General features: G+C 40.7%; 1 protein-coding gene across 5 annotated transcripts; it reads left to right on the top strand.

The window, feature by feature from the left end:
* Window positions 1-481: 481 nt before the first annotated feature.
* Window positions 482-15798, top strand: LOC135498020 (guanine nucleotide-binding protein G(s) subunit alpha-like). Of its 5 annotated transcripts, none has more exons than XM_064788140.1 (11): window positions 482-738; window positions 9416-9646; window positions 10326-10380; window positions 11557-11670; window positions 11902-11999; window positions 13189-13243; window positions 13414-13499; window positions 13826-14005; window positions 14388-14563; window positions 14671-14834; window positions 15019-15798. In XM_064788140.1, the coding sequence occupies exons 2-11, from the start codon at window positions 9432-9434 to the stop codon at window positions 15172-15174; spliced, it is 1299 nt and encodes a 432-aa protein (XP_064644210.1). In that variant the 5' UTR covers window positions 482-738; window positions 9416-9431; the 3' UTR covers window positions 15175-15798. The 5 variants fall into 5 exon arrangements, with proteins under 5 accessions (XP_064644210.1, XP_064644211.1, XP_064644205.1 ...); XM_064788141.1 differs by lacking the exon at window positions 482-738 and adding an exon at window positions 4389-4461; XM_064788135.1 differs by lacking the exon at window positions 482-738 and adding an exon at window positions 6311-6669.
* Window positions 15799-15899: the final 101 nt, after the last annotated feature.

The following is a 15899-nucleotide window of genomic DNA, read 5'->3' as shown; positions in this document are numbered from 1 at the left end:
ATGTGACCGTATTGTAACTCGGAGTAATTAGTCATGTTTATCAACGGTCGGCGAATATAATCACGATTGCGCATTAGTGGTACAATTTTGCCAGCTATCTTCGAATGGACATATCACTCGGATAGAGCATATATATTGGCCGAAAACGACCATTATCCTTTTTGACCAGTATAGATTGACTCGCAGAACTTATCAACACGACTGTTATCATTATGGATAAGTTTATTGACTCGCAGTTATCAACACGACTGTTATCATTTTGGATCAGATTATTGACTCGCAGAACTTATCAACACGACTGTTATCATTTTGGATCAGATTATTGACTCGCAGAACTTCAACACGACTGATTTCAATTTGGATCAGATTATTGACTCGCAGAACTTATCAACACGACTGTTATCATTTTGGATCAGTTAATTGACTCGCAGAACTAATCAACACGACTGTTATCCTATTGGATACAGTATCGTGACTCGCAGTACTCAATACCGACTCTCGCACCGTTATCACATGGATTAAAATAATCTTGGACTTTGAAAAAAGCTTGATCGCGGCGCCGCACCGCATGTTTAGAATAAGGTTTCCTCGGTATCGATTGCGCTTCCTCCTCTTAGCAGCGATGTGGACTTTATCACTGGCGTTCCTTGTCCGACTGATGTGCTACACGTCGATGAGTCTGTGAGTCTAGACTGCCCGAGAGGAGAACTTTACTTATATCGTAAATGATAACCATTGGTAAGTTAATTTAATGAATTTTATCTTAAAAGTTTATTTCAGGGAACGACTAATTGGAAGGATCAGAACACGTCAGTCCAAATCCAGTATGCGTTGCCTGGTAAGAAATCCACTCAATCATGTCTCAACATACATACTGATAAATTCTGACGCCACTGTTTTCTGTCATGTTCCGCAATAACTTCATCGGCTCGTGCATCAGGCTCATCAGGTGACTGACACACCGAGAGTGACACGCAATGTTTTGGCAATTTTGGCAAAATTCCTGAGAGGAATGAATTCATAAAGGACGTTTAGCTTAAAACAGTGTTTAACTACTGAATAGACAGATTCTGGCCCTTCATGTAAATCTTCACAGAATATGAATAGGCCCTGAAACTGATTAGAGAGAAGTTGTACATGTCTAACCCTCAAACGCCCTTTATGAATTTGGGCATGTGTTTTTTCCGAACGTACATCATGTGAGTTTAACAACGGTAAATGAGAGTCTATAGTATATACAGACATTTATGTTACATAGTTCTGATTTGAGCAGATGTTTTGACATCCAAAATTGATTAACTCAAATTTGCCTAGATAAATCGTGCATTTCTCAAGATGTGGGTGTATGACATGACAGCTGTTTCCCGCCGTTTCCCTTATGAATTTTAAATGAGAATTAAGTTAGTGACAAGTGAATTTGCATGCCGGATGATACATTGTATAATATGCTCATTTGAATTGATTTTCTTACGAGCTTTTTCCTAATGACACCGGGTGGCGCGTATGAAAAATTTCTTGCTGGAGAATAATGTAACTTCTAAGCAGGGCATGTTACTTCTGAGCAGTACGATGTACGTTTATTACCTCATCGATATGCATGACATGTCACATGAGTGTTGAGGTGTAAGGTAAGATATATCGACTTTAATTTGGCCAACAAATGATATAAATCCTTCTTAAAATAAACACATAAAATTTATCTTAGGTCTATTTTCAGATATGATGGCTATATTTAGATATTAAGTAGCCATCTCATGCCACATTTGGCAAGTTTCTTGTTCTTATTTTTGGCAATGATCTATAATTTAACCTCGGTGACTTCTTATTTTGGGTGTCAAGTGTGGACACAATGATTGATTGGTAATATTTTGCCAACTTTCGTGTATATATAAACTCGCTTTACTGAAGCTTGGCAACAGCAGATCACGATCTATCCGATCTGATGCCAGTATTGCACAGAAAGGAATCCAAGATGGCTGTCGTAAGCGGCCATATTGATTTTTTACCGTTTGGATTTTGATTGCATTGCACTGTGTATCATGGCATTATCATTGCATTAATATACCTTTATCTCATCCGGCCCGTTCCGCCACACTTTTTCGTATGATGCTGTGTGGAGACATTTCATCATCCACCATATCGTCCCCGCCACGTACATAGGACCAATCGACCAAACTCAATAAGGATAACCTCCTCTGCCTTATCTCGTTTGCATTCCTTTCATGTCAAGATGAAAATCTGGACAATGACCAAAGAATCGTTTATATTATTGATTGAACGGCAATAGGACTGATTGCGCTTGATTGAGTAAGCTGGGCATAGCATATGACACCTGAATACAATGGTGGGTGGGTGATTCTTGGGCTGCGAGACGACTTGGACATGCGATATGTTGGTTTTTCATACAAAAATGGCTTCCAGTAGTACCGTGACTTCTCCAAACGAGATTATTGGAAAATCATTTTACTGCAACAAACAATGAGAACCAGAACGGGATGTGATCGTAGGCATGTCTGATATTCACAGCCACGCCACGACTGCCTCAGCAACACTGGCGAAATTCATTACTAGATACCAGCATATGTGTGAAAGCAAGCAGCGGTATCCCCTGGCCAGGTAAATCCACGCCAAAAGTTTTCCCTTTGAAAATCTTTTCCTTGGACCATAGAAAAAAGTAGACGATCGGTGAGAAATGGTTATGTAGAGAAAAAATGAGCGATCGCTCTTATACCCACTGGCAACATTGACAGCGTGATTGAGAAGGTTGTTAAACTGATAAAAACAAAAGCTTTTTCTGACTGGTCTGAGATAAAATTCTGGTAACCATTGCCTGAACGGTGTGGTATTGGTCACAAGCCAGCGGTCGCATCGGAACTGCACAAGTAAAAAGTTCGAAAAGAATGCCCGCCTCTTTACATGTAGCTCCAAACTATAGCGTGATTGCCCATGTGGCATTTTGGTCATCCTGACGAAACGTGATACTGGAGAGTAATTGGATCAATTTTGTATCATGGCAGAAGTTGATCTTGATTAAAAAAAGGTACGTTGAGGATATTATGATTGTCAAGATATATTGATTGTCGTGTATGCCCGTTAGGTCCGCGGCTCAATGTTTGCCTCGAAATCATCGCGGTAAAAAATCGCTGAAGAAAGCGCTTATGAAATACGAGCCCAGTCTCGAAGCACGGTAGACGAATGAGACAAGATGTACGTAACGGCATGTGTCAAAGGGGAATGAAATATCGCTGATGAGGCAATTTAAGATGAGTTTTACGGCGCTGTCAGAATTAAATGAACCCGTACATGAAGAATGTGCCTTAAATGAGTAAATTATAGCTTGGAAAATGCGCGCGCATTAATCGAGGAAGATCCAGTAGCCATAACATATAATTACGTGTATCGTCTTCTTTCTCCACTGAATCTAGATGGCCTTTATAGCCCGTTCGTGTAACAGCATTGCTGAAGTTTGTATTCAGCACGTACACAATTGGAATTTTTCAAATTCAGTTTAAAATTTTACACATAATACGGCGTAGGCCTTAAAAGTTTATCGACAATTTTCTTCGTGTATATATACCTGATGCACTGGTGTACATTCTTCCGGGATTTCCCCGCTTCGTCCGTGAAAGTCTCAAAAATAGCTGGCGGTGTTATATTCGCTAAAGCAGGAAACTATACAGCGGATAAGGACTACCGCTGCCTGAAACCCAGCCACCCATGGGGACTGATCATTTCATTTCTTCTCGCCTTGCACCATGTCTTTCTATACTCCAGGCGCAGTACCGCGCTGGGCTCCAGCGATTCAACACAGCTTGTCCAAGTTTCACTCCAAGGCTGATTATCATGGTTTGCTCGGGGGAACCCTGCAATGCCGTTATAATCTTTTTATCTCTAGATAGCAAAACCCCCAAAGCACCCCAGAGTTCTGCAAGGCACTTCTCAAGAACCCTTTTTTTAAGAGTGCTCAGGTTGAGTAAAATCGGTCTTGTCGTCAACCTGCAGTTTCTACGTGACGAGTAATCCTCCATCTCATCCCGCTTCGTGTTAATCGCTCTTTCGCTTAGATGAACACACCAGTCTCTAGTCCTCTCGAGCAGTTCTCCGCAATGTTGAAAACGCAAAAGGCAGAGCATGACTATTCTGAGGGGAAAGTAAATGAAGTGACCTTATAGAAGTAAATTCAGAGTAGTCATACAATCTCGTCAATCACCATTCCCACTATCAAATCAGGTTGAAAAACTGCGTGTCTTTGAACAATCAGTAGACATCAAAGATAGTTGGCCTGCTTGGGAATCGAAACCAAGAATTAAATGCAATTACACGAGAGGGTTTTGCTTCGTGTCTTTCTTTTCATGCAGGAAAATGATATTTGCTCAGGAAAACAAAAAGCTACACGAAGAGTCATGGGAAACTCAGTTATCTTTGGAAACGAGAGCGTGGGCGCGCCGAGTCACCGTATAGGTTTGTATCACTACACCCTGATCACTGCACTGCCGGACAGACAAATTATTGCTGCAGATATCGAGACCATGATTCTCAGCTGAATGAATATCATCAAGGTGTGGTTTGATATTACATTGTATTGATTTATTAGTTAATCATTTGAATATAAATTGACAGTCAGAGAGAGATGGGAAAAGGCAGCCTTCATACTCGGCGTTCCATGCAGGTACGGGGTGTATACGTTTCTTTCGCTCTGGACGATATTTGGAAAATTTGTGATTTAATGCTCTTCCTTCTAATTGATGTATGTTATTGGCTGAGATTGGAATGCACTGAGTAATCCAGGCGGTTTCCACGATGAGATGTCAGTGGAATTCGTGAGGTTTACCAATAAAGTATCGCTGGCGACCGATCATGATATTCGTGGAAAGTTGTAAGATTTGCTACTTGAAAAGGTTTGTTCCTGTTGGTGGTGCAAGTCCATTACATGTCGTGTCATTCTTAAAAGTAACATTTACCACATCATCTTCGAATTACAGGAAATACTTTGTAAACGTGTCGATGACGAGAGGTTAACTGAGTATAATATCATACCCGCGATTAATCAGAAGAATTGTCGAGATGGTATAGAGTTGGCCTCTTCGATGTCGATAAAGTCATGAACGTTTTTAATTTATTTAATGGGACAACTTGGGCATGGTTGTTTAGGTAAACATCGCTTCAAGCATCCAAAAGCTATAGTAAAAAACTCAACTTGACTTAATGACGTACTGCAGAGAAACAAATCATCTCGTTCTTGGATCAAACTTTTAACCTCTCTATCATTGTGACCAAGAACCGCATACCAGCTCTGCCTATTTTCCGGGTATGAACAACTGCCAGTGTTTTATTGATAAGAAAATAAGAGCGAAAGAGCATATTGAAACACATGTCTGACGCCTTGGAATGACTTGCTCATAATTCAGTCGATCAAATAACGATTTATTTTACCACGAAAACACACACAAATGATGAAACACACTGTTCACATCAATATGTTGTCGTCACAAATATCATACAATTTTACGTATAGATTGAGCTCGGAAACCAACAGGTGTACAAAGATTACACCAGCGACAACACGGCCATAAATTCCATTCATTTAGAAATATCCGTATTTTTTCGAATAATGAGTCAATATTCTATCATGTGAAAGAATGTTCATTTTGTCCTTAAAGGGGCGGGTAAGCCGCTCGTTATTACTGGTGGTCAAGGAAAATAGAAATGCATTAATACCTGCCGTTGTGAGCACTTTAAGATATTTCTTACGAATTTCTACTCATTTGTAGGCCCTTCCCAATATCCAATTGAGGATATTATGTTCTTAAAAAGGCCATTTTTCAAGGAATGTGCTCTTATTGACGGGTGCATCAGCGCACTTTCGACGGTACTTTCGTCACCTGAGTACTCTCAGCAGACACCGCCATTACTAAAAAGTGTTTCGTCCTCCCTGCGAGCATTCTTATCTTCTCCTTGTTGTTGTCGTGTGCGTAACAATGGTAAGATCGTATTTTGGCGGCCTCTCCTTAAGTAACTTCCCGCACCGGAAACCATGGCAACACAAGTAACCAAATTATACCCTTCGACCTCATAGCGTTCCTGAAATGAACGCGCCATTTCCCAGAACCAGATTGCAAAATTATATGCAACCGAAACCATTTCCAAACAGAGAAATTCGCAGGATCAATATTGCGACCACTTGCGAGAATGATCGCCCAATAAGACAGTCTGCTTACATTAATATCGATAAGAGGGGAATTCCCTATATTTCCTGCATTAGTCATGGAAAAATCTATATATCAGGTATAAAGTTATATCTTTATGGGACGGATGGAAGACTGTTCACATGTCATTCTGGACTTCATGTCTAGAGAGCTATAAGTGACTTTGCCGCATCGGTTTGATATCAGAGACGAAGTCCAACTTCCCACTGCATGGTCACGCGTCGATCAGTGGGTAATCAGTTGTGGTGACTGTCTGTCTTATAGGACTAAAGGAATAATATCTGTACCATAAGTTAAAATATCACTTTTCGGGCCCGTGTTCGTGCGGATTTTTACTCTTAAAAGCACTGTGGAAACGGTTCTAAGCAGGATTTCTAATCATTTCCGGTTACTTCGACCTTGGATTTTATAACTGGATGAATAGAATTCGCCCTCACGAGACGTCAAAGGGACCATATCAAAGGTAACGTTAAAATAGCTCTTATGTGTCTGATTGTTATTGTCATCTGGGTCCTGTAGTTGGACTTCCGGTCAGCGTTTCCAGTCATGGCATCTGATGATGTTTGTGAGAGTCTGGGGTCCGTGCCGCCATGGTTGGGCACAACTTGCTATTATTGGCCTTTACTTCAGTCGAATTTGTCTTCAGCTACTTTTATCCAGGAAGCTTCTATGACTACATACTACATGTATATATTATATTCTCATGCAACTCAATTTTTCACATTTTGAGTATTGCTTGCTTGGTAGCGGGCCCCAGATACAAGAAATCGCGAAAAACGGACACGAATTTCTACTGTTGAAAGCAAAAACTTAAATTCCTTTAATGGGAAGGTATGCCATGAATGCATTTTTCTCTCCCTTGTATTTAGTTTTAGAATCACAAAAGAATTAAATACCGTATACCGAAGGCAATTTAATCGGTCTTAATCAGATGGACCATATATAATTACATGCCATTGCCGATCAGACATTGGCTTCGCTTGCATTAAATTGACAATATCATCAATCATTGTAATGGTACGATGCCTGGATGTTTACCGTCAGTAAATATTTTTGTGATACATTCTGGACTCGCAGTGTATTTCACGATATGTCATTGTGTCTGGCTTATTTGATATCTGCATTGATTTGACCTGAACAGTTGTGGCCAGTGCACAGTGGGCGACTTAAAGTCCTACGCCGCTCCTGTACACGTCGTTTTTATTCATGCGTTCACTAGATCTAATACGTTTATCTGACACCAGGCGGTGTTTAAGTCAAAAGCAGTGATAATGCATGCAAACGTTGCATGTAATGTACAGTTAATATATCGCAATGGTCAAGTTTCCGAACGTTGCATATCAGGGTATTTCTCCACTCATTCTGAGCTTCATGCCGGGCCTTTCACATGGCACTTACCGATCAGCACTTACCACAGCACTGACCCTGGTATTCGAGGATGGTGTGAACTAGGATTGTCATACGAAAAGAGGTGTAAGGGTGCACAAGTGCTGCTGCGGCAGCCGCCAGTCCATGACGTGTGTCATTTTCACTTGTTATGCATTGTACAACGTTCATGAATCTGTAGTCATTGTTCAAGCCGGGAGGTCCGATCGAGAGCCTCGTCCCAACAACGCCCGAGAGTCTATCACCTGGGACTCTGCAGTCCCAGCCATCTACCTGGACTGGTCGTGTCAACCATTAACTGCACAGCACATTTCAGAGATTGCAAACAAATGCCATGAATATTTTAGGACGAATTACTTGAAAATGCAGAATCACGCACTCTTTCTTTTTATTCTACAAATAAATTTCTAAGATTGTGGGCGAAAGCAGCAGTAGATAGGTCTTTATTGTTAAATATCGTGCTTGCACAACCTTAAGTGCAAAACGTCACAATATATCAGTTAGAGCCGTTTGAGTAACGGTATTTATGTACCATCTTACAGATCTTGCGTTTCTAACCTCAGACCACCAAACACATTTTTTTGCTTCCTAGTCAACTGCCTGGCCATTGATCAAAAGTTCGCTGCAAAAAAGTACGCTTTCTATAATAGTCACCATTTGTTTTCACTTAAGTTATTCTTGAAATCAGAAAACATCATTTTTTCGTTTTCGGTATTTTTTGATGATATATGCCAATATTATATCAGATTGTGTGTATCCAAAACAATTTGTTTGTTTTCCTAGTTCATGTTTATAGTTCGTCTGACTGTTTGCCAACATGGCCTACCGTATAGTCGGGGTTAGCAATAGCCAATGAAAACCTCTTTTTTTGCATTTTGTCAACAATTCGTAGTAATTCAGCCATTATTACTCGAAAACGGCTTAATATAGCTTGTATTTGGCATTCTATCTTGATATGCTATCATAGAATGTTGTGTGCGGTAATTACATGGCCCTTGGTTGACAAACAGGGAAGCTTTAAAATGACCACCGACTGGCACTACCGGGTTGTATTTAGTATCCGCTATTCTTCTATTGATCTGCGCCCTGTCGCCCCTGCCTGCTCTATCGGTGATAATAGATCTCGGAAATGTTATTATCAAAAGTATTTTTTATCAGTTGTTTTTCAGTTTTTTATACGTGCACGACGCCAATACACGTCTATATTTCGGTCAAGTCCGATTACACCTTGTCAGTAATCAAAACCTCTCTAGTTTTCGCCGGATTTCTAACAAGTGAACATCAATGAGTTTGGGAATCAATACGACAATGCACTGAGATCGACCCGACCCCAGTGTGTACAGCTGTACATATCGAATATCAATACCTATTGTCACCAAGGCACCTCACTATCTAAACAAGTATATTAATCTGTAACTATTAATAGGACGATATATTGGTCAATTTTTTGATAAAGCCAATTTAGGTTGAGAATTCTAAAGATATCTATATAGATTTAGACGAGTTAAAAGTTTATCTATTCCAAAATTACTCTTAAATGGAGATTTTATGGTGTTTTCAGTACACCGTCAGCAGATAACATGCAAATACATATGGACTAAAACTTTACCTGATGTCGGATAAAATGAGGTAGGGTGCTTTATTTTTCTCTCCTGACACTGGATAGGCATTACACTCAAGACGACCCTGCGGTATACCGGGCCAAACGTATATCAGGTCATCTTTACTGCCGATGAAGCAGACTTCGCCTCTCCGCTGCACATATGCGCGCGCCGATACGGTTTCCTCCTACATGTATACGATCTTCATTTGTTTCTTTGCAGTAGTTGTCTAGGACCGATGGGTTTCACAATGGGGTGCAGCCCGTCATCACGGCCCACCCCAGAGGAGCAGGAGGCGAGAGCCAGGAGCAGACAGATCAATAAAAGTCTCCGACAGGATCACGAGCACGACATGAGGAAGATTAAGCTGCTACTCTTGGGCATCGGAGAGTCGGGGAAGAGTACCGTAGTGAAACAAATGAAGATTATACACATTGATGGCTTCGATGATAAGTAAGGGTCTTCTCTTATCTCAATGATTGTTTTGTGTCTGTTTCACTATTCGAACTATGACTACTACGACAATGGCGAAAAAGCCACTACTTTTATATACTTATATATGGTCCACATGTTCAGGCATTTATCCGAACGACCAGGAATATTTCCAGGAGTGTAGCTACATCCCGAGATTCAGGGTTTTGTTCACTCCGACGTCAGAACCCACTGGTTATCATCATCATTATCATCATCATCATCACCATCATCATCATGCAGCTCTATGATCTTAATGGGTTCCTAGCTTCCAAGGGCATTTTACTTGATCCATCGTCTTCCCATTTTAACCAGACCTGTCTTCTTCTTTTCACTTGCAATGAGGATGATCTTATGCCACCTGGTACCTGAATCGAGAAGCCATTAGTGTTCAAATTGATCGTGACTAAATGGGGTCTACACCTCACAAGGGCATTTCACTTCAGATCCATTAGGTGCCACTCTCGAAATAATGGTGTTGGTTTGTGTAGATACTTCGGGAGAAATATTAGTATTTCATAAGTTATTTCACGCCTAAGTTAAAGCTACATGTATATATAGACATATCATTACTTTTTCACGTGTTTTAAAGGAACATCATCCTTGCGGAGAATTTTGTGGGTATTTAGCTCATTCAATGACTTCCCTTCGTTTTCTTCAGGGAAAGGCGGGACAAGATCCAATATATCAAGAAGAACTTGCAAGAAAGTATAGTTGTGAGTATAACACGAGTCTAAAACAACTTCGGCATGAGAAATGTTGGTTTTTCGGGCAAAATAGCTACCAGTAGAACAGAAAAATTGAAAATGAAAATGGAATGTAACCATTAGCTTCTCTTAAATTTGCAAGCCATGGCCAAACAACCTCACAATACAAATGTACTTGCGGATTTCCTTAATAGGACATCAGCATTTAGTTAGGTTTTTCACACACCTTTTGAAAAACCAACACAAATATGAAAACTTGAACTGGTAAGTTAATTTTTCTGCAGAACCTCTTTTGGTGAAAAATCTTACAAAAGGTTTATAAAGGCCTGTATCATTGAACGCCGGGTATCGCTTGTTTGTCTCAGTGTAGACATAGTAATTGAATCATGTACGTCAGAGATGATAGATAGATGAATATGAAAATACGTTCTTCCTCATCAATGAGCTGCATATCCCAATCAAACCGTACCCCGAAGCCATTATTGCGTCTTATCAAACTATAAGGCAATTCTCAAAGAGATCGAGGATAGGAAACTTCACCGTCGACCGCCTTGAAATACAATAAAAACCCAACAAGCTCTGTAATTGTAATGAAGTTTCCCGAGGCGGCTGGGAGTTAAGTCTATCACCGTCGAGAATTGCGTGACCTTGACCTTGAGAATTGCTGGTAACTTCAAAGCGAAACTAATTAACGTTAACCCACCTCGAAGTCTCAGTGTACTGGTTTCAACGCCCCCTCCCCAACCGCAGCTCCAAGCCTTGTACCAGGTAGCCACACTTTTTTCGGTCGACACAAAAGTAAGTTTCTGAAAAGCACTGAGAGTTTTATTCTGCTGAAAAACCTTTATTTACGGGGTACATATTGTGTTGGCATAAAAAAACGCTTGAAGCTCAAAACCCGGTTATTGCTAAGAGTCTGCAGGAAGGAAAAGCTCCTTTGCGTGTATCCATTAAGGCGGTTGCAAGAACATCCTTAAATACCAGAGTCAGTCGTATATACTCCCCTCGCACACGTTAATGAACTTAGTCTTTAGTTCCGAGTGTTACAGTAAAGTTCAGGATGTGGCAAGTACTCCAGTCACGCTTTCCAACTTCTCATCAAGCTTAATGTGTTGCCAAGTAATATAACAACAACTGTCTATATGATTATTTCGTCACGTCTAAATGAAGCCTCACCTCTTTCAGACAATAGTTAACGCGATGGCGACCCTGGGAATTGGGTACCGAGACTCCATAAGTCAAGACAGTGCCGAGTATATCATGACGCAGGCGACGAGCAGGGATTACGACTTCCCCGATGTAAGTTGGAACATGTTTATGAAAGAAATGACCATGTCTGCTGCATGTTCGCAATCATACTTTAGCCGATGTTCTGAACATGCTGATTTGGCCGCGGAGCCTTGGGTTTGGGTGTTGGCACATTATGAACTTGACCACGTTGACACCAAATTTATATCCTTGAGACAGGTTCATCTAATGAACAAGCACGGTACTGGTTTTTTTTTGTTTGACCTTCCTTTCTGATTGCAGGAATTCTTTTATCATGCTAAGATTCTGTGGGAAGATGATGGAATCAAGGCATGCTATGACAGATCTCACGAATATCAGCTCATAGATTGTGCAGCATAGTAAGTACAGGGACAATGTACCTCAACCCAAAAACCATCGCCACCCCAAGTCCCCCTCTTTCAAATTCAGATTCAAACTGCGTGGGCACCCTGCATGGAGCATTCAGAATTTTCAGAGAATGTCCCGGTAATCGAATGCAACACTCCTACGCACCGATTTGAATGTAGGTGTCTAACGTGGTTACCATTATTAATGGAAGAAAGACACAGATGCATTTTGCCGAAGCCGCTGGTATTGAGAGTGCATGGACACTTGAAGGAACAGGAGGACAAAAAATACAATACGAGAACAAGTTTGGGATGATTTACGAACTTAACCTTTCCGATATAGGTTCTTAATCATTCATCCAATATTCATAGTCCCCCACGTGTTTTATACTCTAAAGCTTTTTAGCGAATGTTCTTTGCATCTGCTATAAAACATCCTCCCGACTAACGAGTTGCGCATTAAGAATAAACTTTACATCTGAAAATAGTATCTGTATCTGCCATACACGCGATTTTTGGCATGTTGACGTTATTTGAGATGACCCTTTTTTGGAGCGCCTTAAGGACAAAACGCTTGGTTGGGATTTCCAGTTGTCATGGTTACAATTAAAGCTGTTATCTCTCGTCTTGGTATCCCGAGAATGAAGTGCAGTTTTAATGAGCTTCTTTGCCTTATTAAACTCCCACCTTGCGGCTATAATTACCGACGGCCTGATATCACACCAGAAGATGAAGTTTGTGATTAAATTATTTGATTACAAACGGAGCGAAGACGAAACGAGTGTTTAGGAAATCTGGTTAGTCATTGGTATGACGAACCAGGTTTGAAAATACCCTGGCGAGTGAATATAGCTTAGGGGCCATATAGGAAGGCTAGGCAATTTCTTGTCTGCTACGGGCCCAATTGGTGGTTATCAGACAATTGATATGCATTAGAGGCGGCTGGATCTTGCCTGACATAATGATGAAAATATTCTTCGTGATTAATAACGATGTACTGTTCGACATCAGAGACACCTAACTCTATTCGGCCCATCCGGCTCAAATATCATCACAGCTAAGAATGTGGCTTTGAAGGTAATGCTAAACCTTGTTTCAATAAATGACATGCAAAATATCTTCATGAGGTTGGCTAGAGGAAATGGCCTTTAGATGGTCGCCAGCCATAAGATATTCATGTTACATTGTGTTCCTATTCCAGCTTCCTGAATCGAATAGATGCTATAAGAGAAGACGACTATATGCCAACTGACCAGGTAGGAAAGCCTCATCTGCCTTCATACAGACGCAACTTTTAAATCCTCCCCATATTAGACATGAGCTTACATCGGTGTAACAGGCAAGGACCTTTTAATGTGCTTGGTGCTGAAAGCTCATCAACCCAATACGTGTGACACCAATTAAATCATCTCTATATTACTTTCAGGACATCCTCCGATGTCGGGTCATGACCACTTCCATCAACAAGATCGATTTCATGATCAAGGATAGAAGAAAGAACGTACATTTCAGGTAAGACACACCATAGCACAGTCAGAAGGCACAAAACAGTGGAACAGCTATACAGTTGCCCGTAGGTATCATGTTTGTAAAGGGCACACTGCCGTGCATTTCTCTTGTTTGATTAGCCATCCACTCGGGAGATCAAATCTCGTCTGATCTCGTCTCTTTTCCGCATGAAATAACGAAAACCAATACTCGCATAATGACAAGATAAACAAGTCAATATTTTACGAGATGAGAACCAATACTTGTCCGGTAGACAACTGAGTTAAAAAGGAAGACACTCGGAGAATCACAGGGCAGTCTCCGAAATAATATTGTCATTCTTGTTGCAGTGCATACGACGTGGGTGGTCAGAGAGGAGAGCGGCGACGATGGATCCAAGTATTTGAATGTGTGACGGCCATTTTGTTTATCGTGGACAGTAGCAGCTTTGATCAAACGCTCAGAGAGGACGAGTCTAAGAACAGATTGTTAGAATCACTGGAGATTTTTGAACAAACTTGGAAAAATAGGTAGGTCGAGATAAGTTTTCAGTTGACGATAATCATTATCAGCAGATTCCTAAGTCAACAGTATATGTTACACGTATATTGATTTTATTCTTTGAGGTATTAACGGTCCTGCTGGTCTCTATAGAACCATCTACCATAATCCGTCAGAGTAGAATTTGACCGGACACATTTTCTAAGAGGACATTTCCGACCGGCAAGTTTGGGAAATGTCGAGAAATTTATGATTTTTGACGAACTTTACGAGGATATTTTTCATTCAAAGTACAGACAATCAAAATGTACCTCACTTCAGATCTTTATTGGTCCATCTTATTTCAAACTTACCACTTCCTACGAACCACTAATTTCTTATCACTTTACCATTTTCTTCCAATCCATATAGATTCTTAAGAACTGTGTCGTGCATTTTATTCATTAACAAAATCGACAAGTTAAAAGAAAAGGTGGACGGTGGTCGGACGGTGCAGCAGATGATTTCACAGGTGCCAGCCAATGACACTCCAGGAAGTTTATACAAAATCATCAAAAAACTTGATTATCCAACATTCCAACCAAAAGGTGAGCCTGCACTTTGAAAAACCTATATAATTAAATAATTACATAATTTTCATATTTAATGATTTAACTATTTCTTTATATTCAAATACATCGCATACTTCTTGCAGATGCAGAAAGGAAGAAGTTCCTCGGTTCCTACCCAGGCTACCAGGCAGGCAAGAAACTCTCAAAAAGCCACTCAATAGGTGACGCCACACGGTTGTCATTGGACCACGGATTAATTAGTCAAGATGTGATTAAAAATGCAGTGTTTATTCAAAGAATGTTCACGGTAAGTTCTCATTGACGTTTGAAATGCAAAGCACCCAGATCGTCAACGCGAACGACTATTCCAGTGACCTCCTCATAACGATGTCGATAACGGAATGTCCTTAAAAATCCTTGCCCTTAAAATCCTGTCTTTCAACAAAGGAAAATACCCCAAAAATAACGCTGTTTCATTTTTGCACTTTCAGTCGATTGCCCAGCAGAAGCCGACAGATGAGGAGGAAGCACACACGTGCCATTACTACTACACATGCGCAGTCAATACGGACAACGTGCAGAAAGTGCTTAACGGAACCAAGTCGATTGTGATCACGGAACATTTGAGACGATTTGGGATTCTTTGAATCTTTTGGCGGGAGATGCTCTTTGGAGTATGGCATAGTGTGCTAAAGGGACAAGTAGCAGACAGGATTTTGTGATCGGCTGAAAACATCTGAAAACATTTTGCCATTTGGTAAACTTGACTGGATGCTTGCCAGTGTTTGTTCTTTAATGTACCCACCCGTTTTTCCAGTATTTAGCCGCCTCGGTTGACGCATCCGAATGAGGCTACTGTTTGTATATACTATGTAGATTATGTATAGAGTTTGTCATTTATTTGTACCACAGTGAAGACAGTATTGTGTAAATAAAAGGTCAAGATGTTTGAAATATTACTTATCCGTATTTTCGTCTAACGTTCAGTTTTTGTCAATCGGTAGACGACGAACGCCGACAGATTTAACTTTGATGCCAATATGTTCCCTTAAATGACCATCGACTCACTAGCGGCATTTTCTCAGCACGAAAGCCTCGAGAAGTCTCGGGGAGGATACTGACTCTATATATATGGACTATGGAGGGGCACAAAAAAGCCATGATATAACCTCAAGTGCATTACTGACCATTGTGGTTATTGAGCGCCAACAGTCTCCGAAAACGTCCATTGCGCAGACTTGAAGGCACCTCTTATAATTATGGCCAACAGGGCTAGGCGCACGTTCAAGGGTCAATTAAAATCCAACCTATCTGGTCCAGACAGTTACAAATGATTATTACCCACGTTTTGCTTCAGTCGCCTTTGCTGAGA

Source organism: Lineus longissimus, chromosome 13 (assembly GCF_910592395.1).
Source record: "Lineus longissimus chromosome 13, tnLinLong1.2, whole genome shotgun sequence".
NCBI lineage: Eukaryota > Metazoa > Nemertea > Pilidiophora > Heteronemertea > Lineidae > Lineus > Lineus longissimus.
This window is presented reverse-complemented; position numbering and strand designations above follow the sequence as displayed.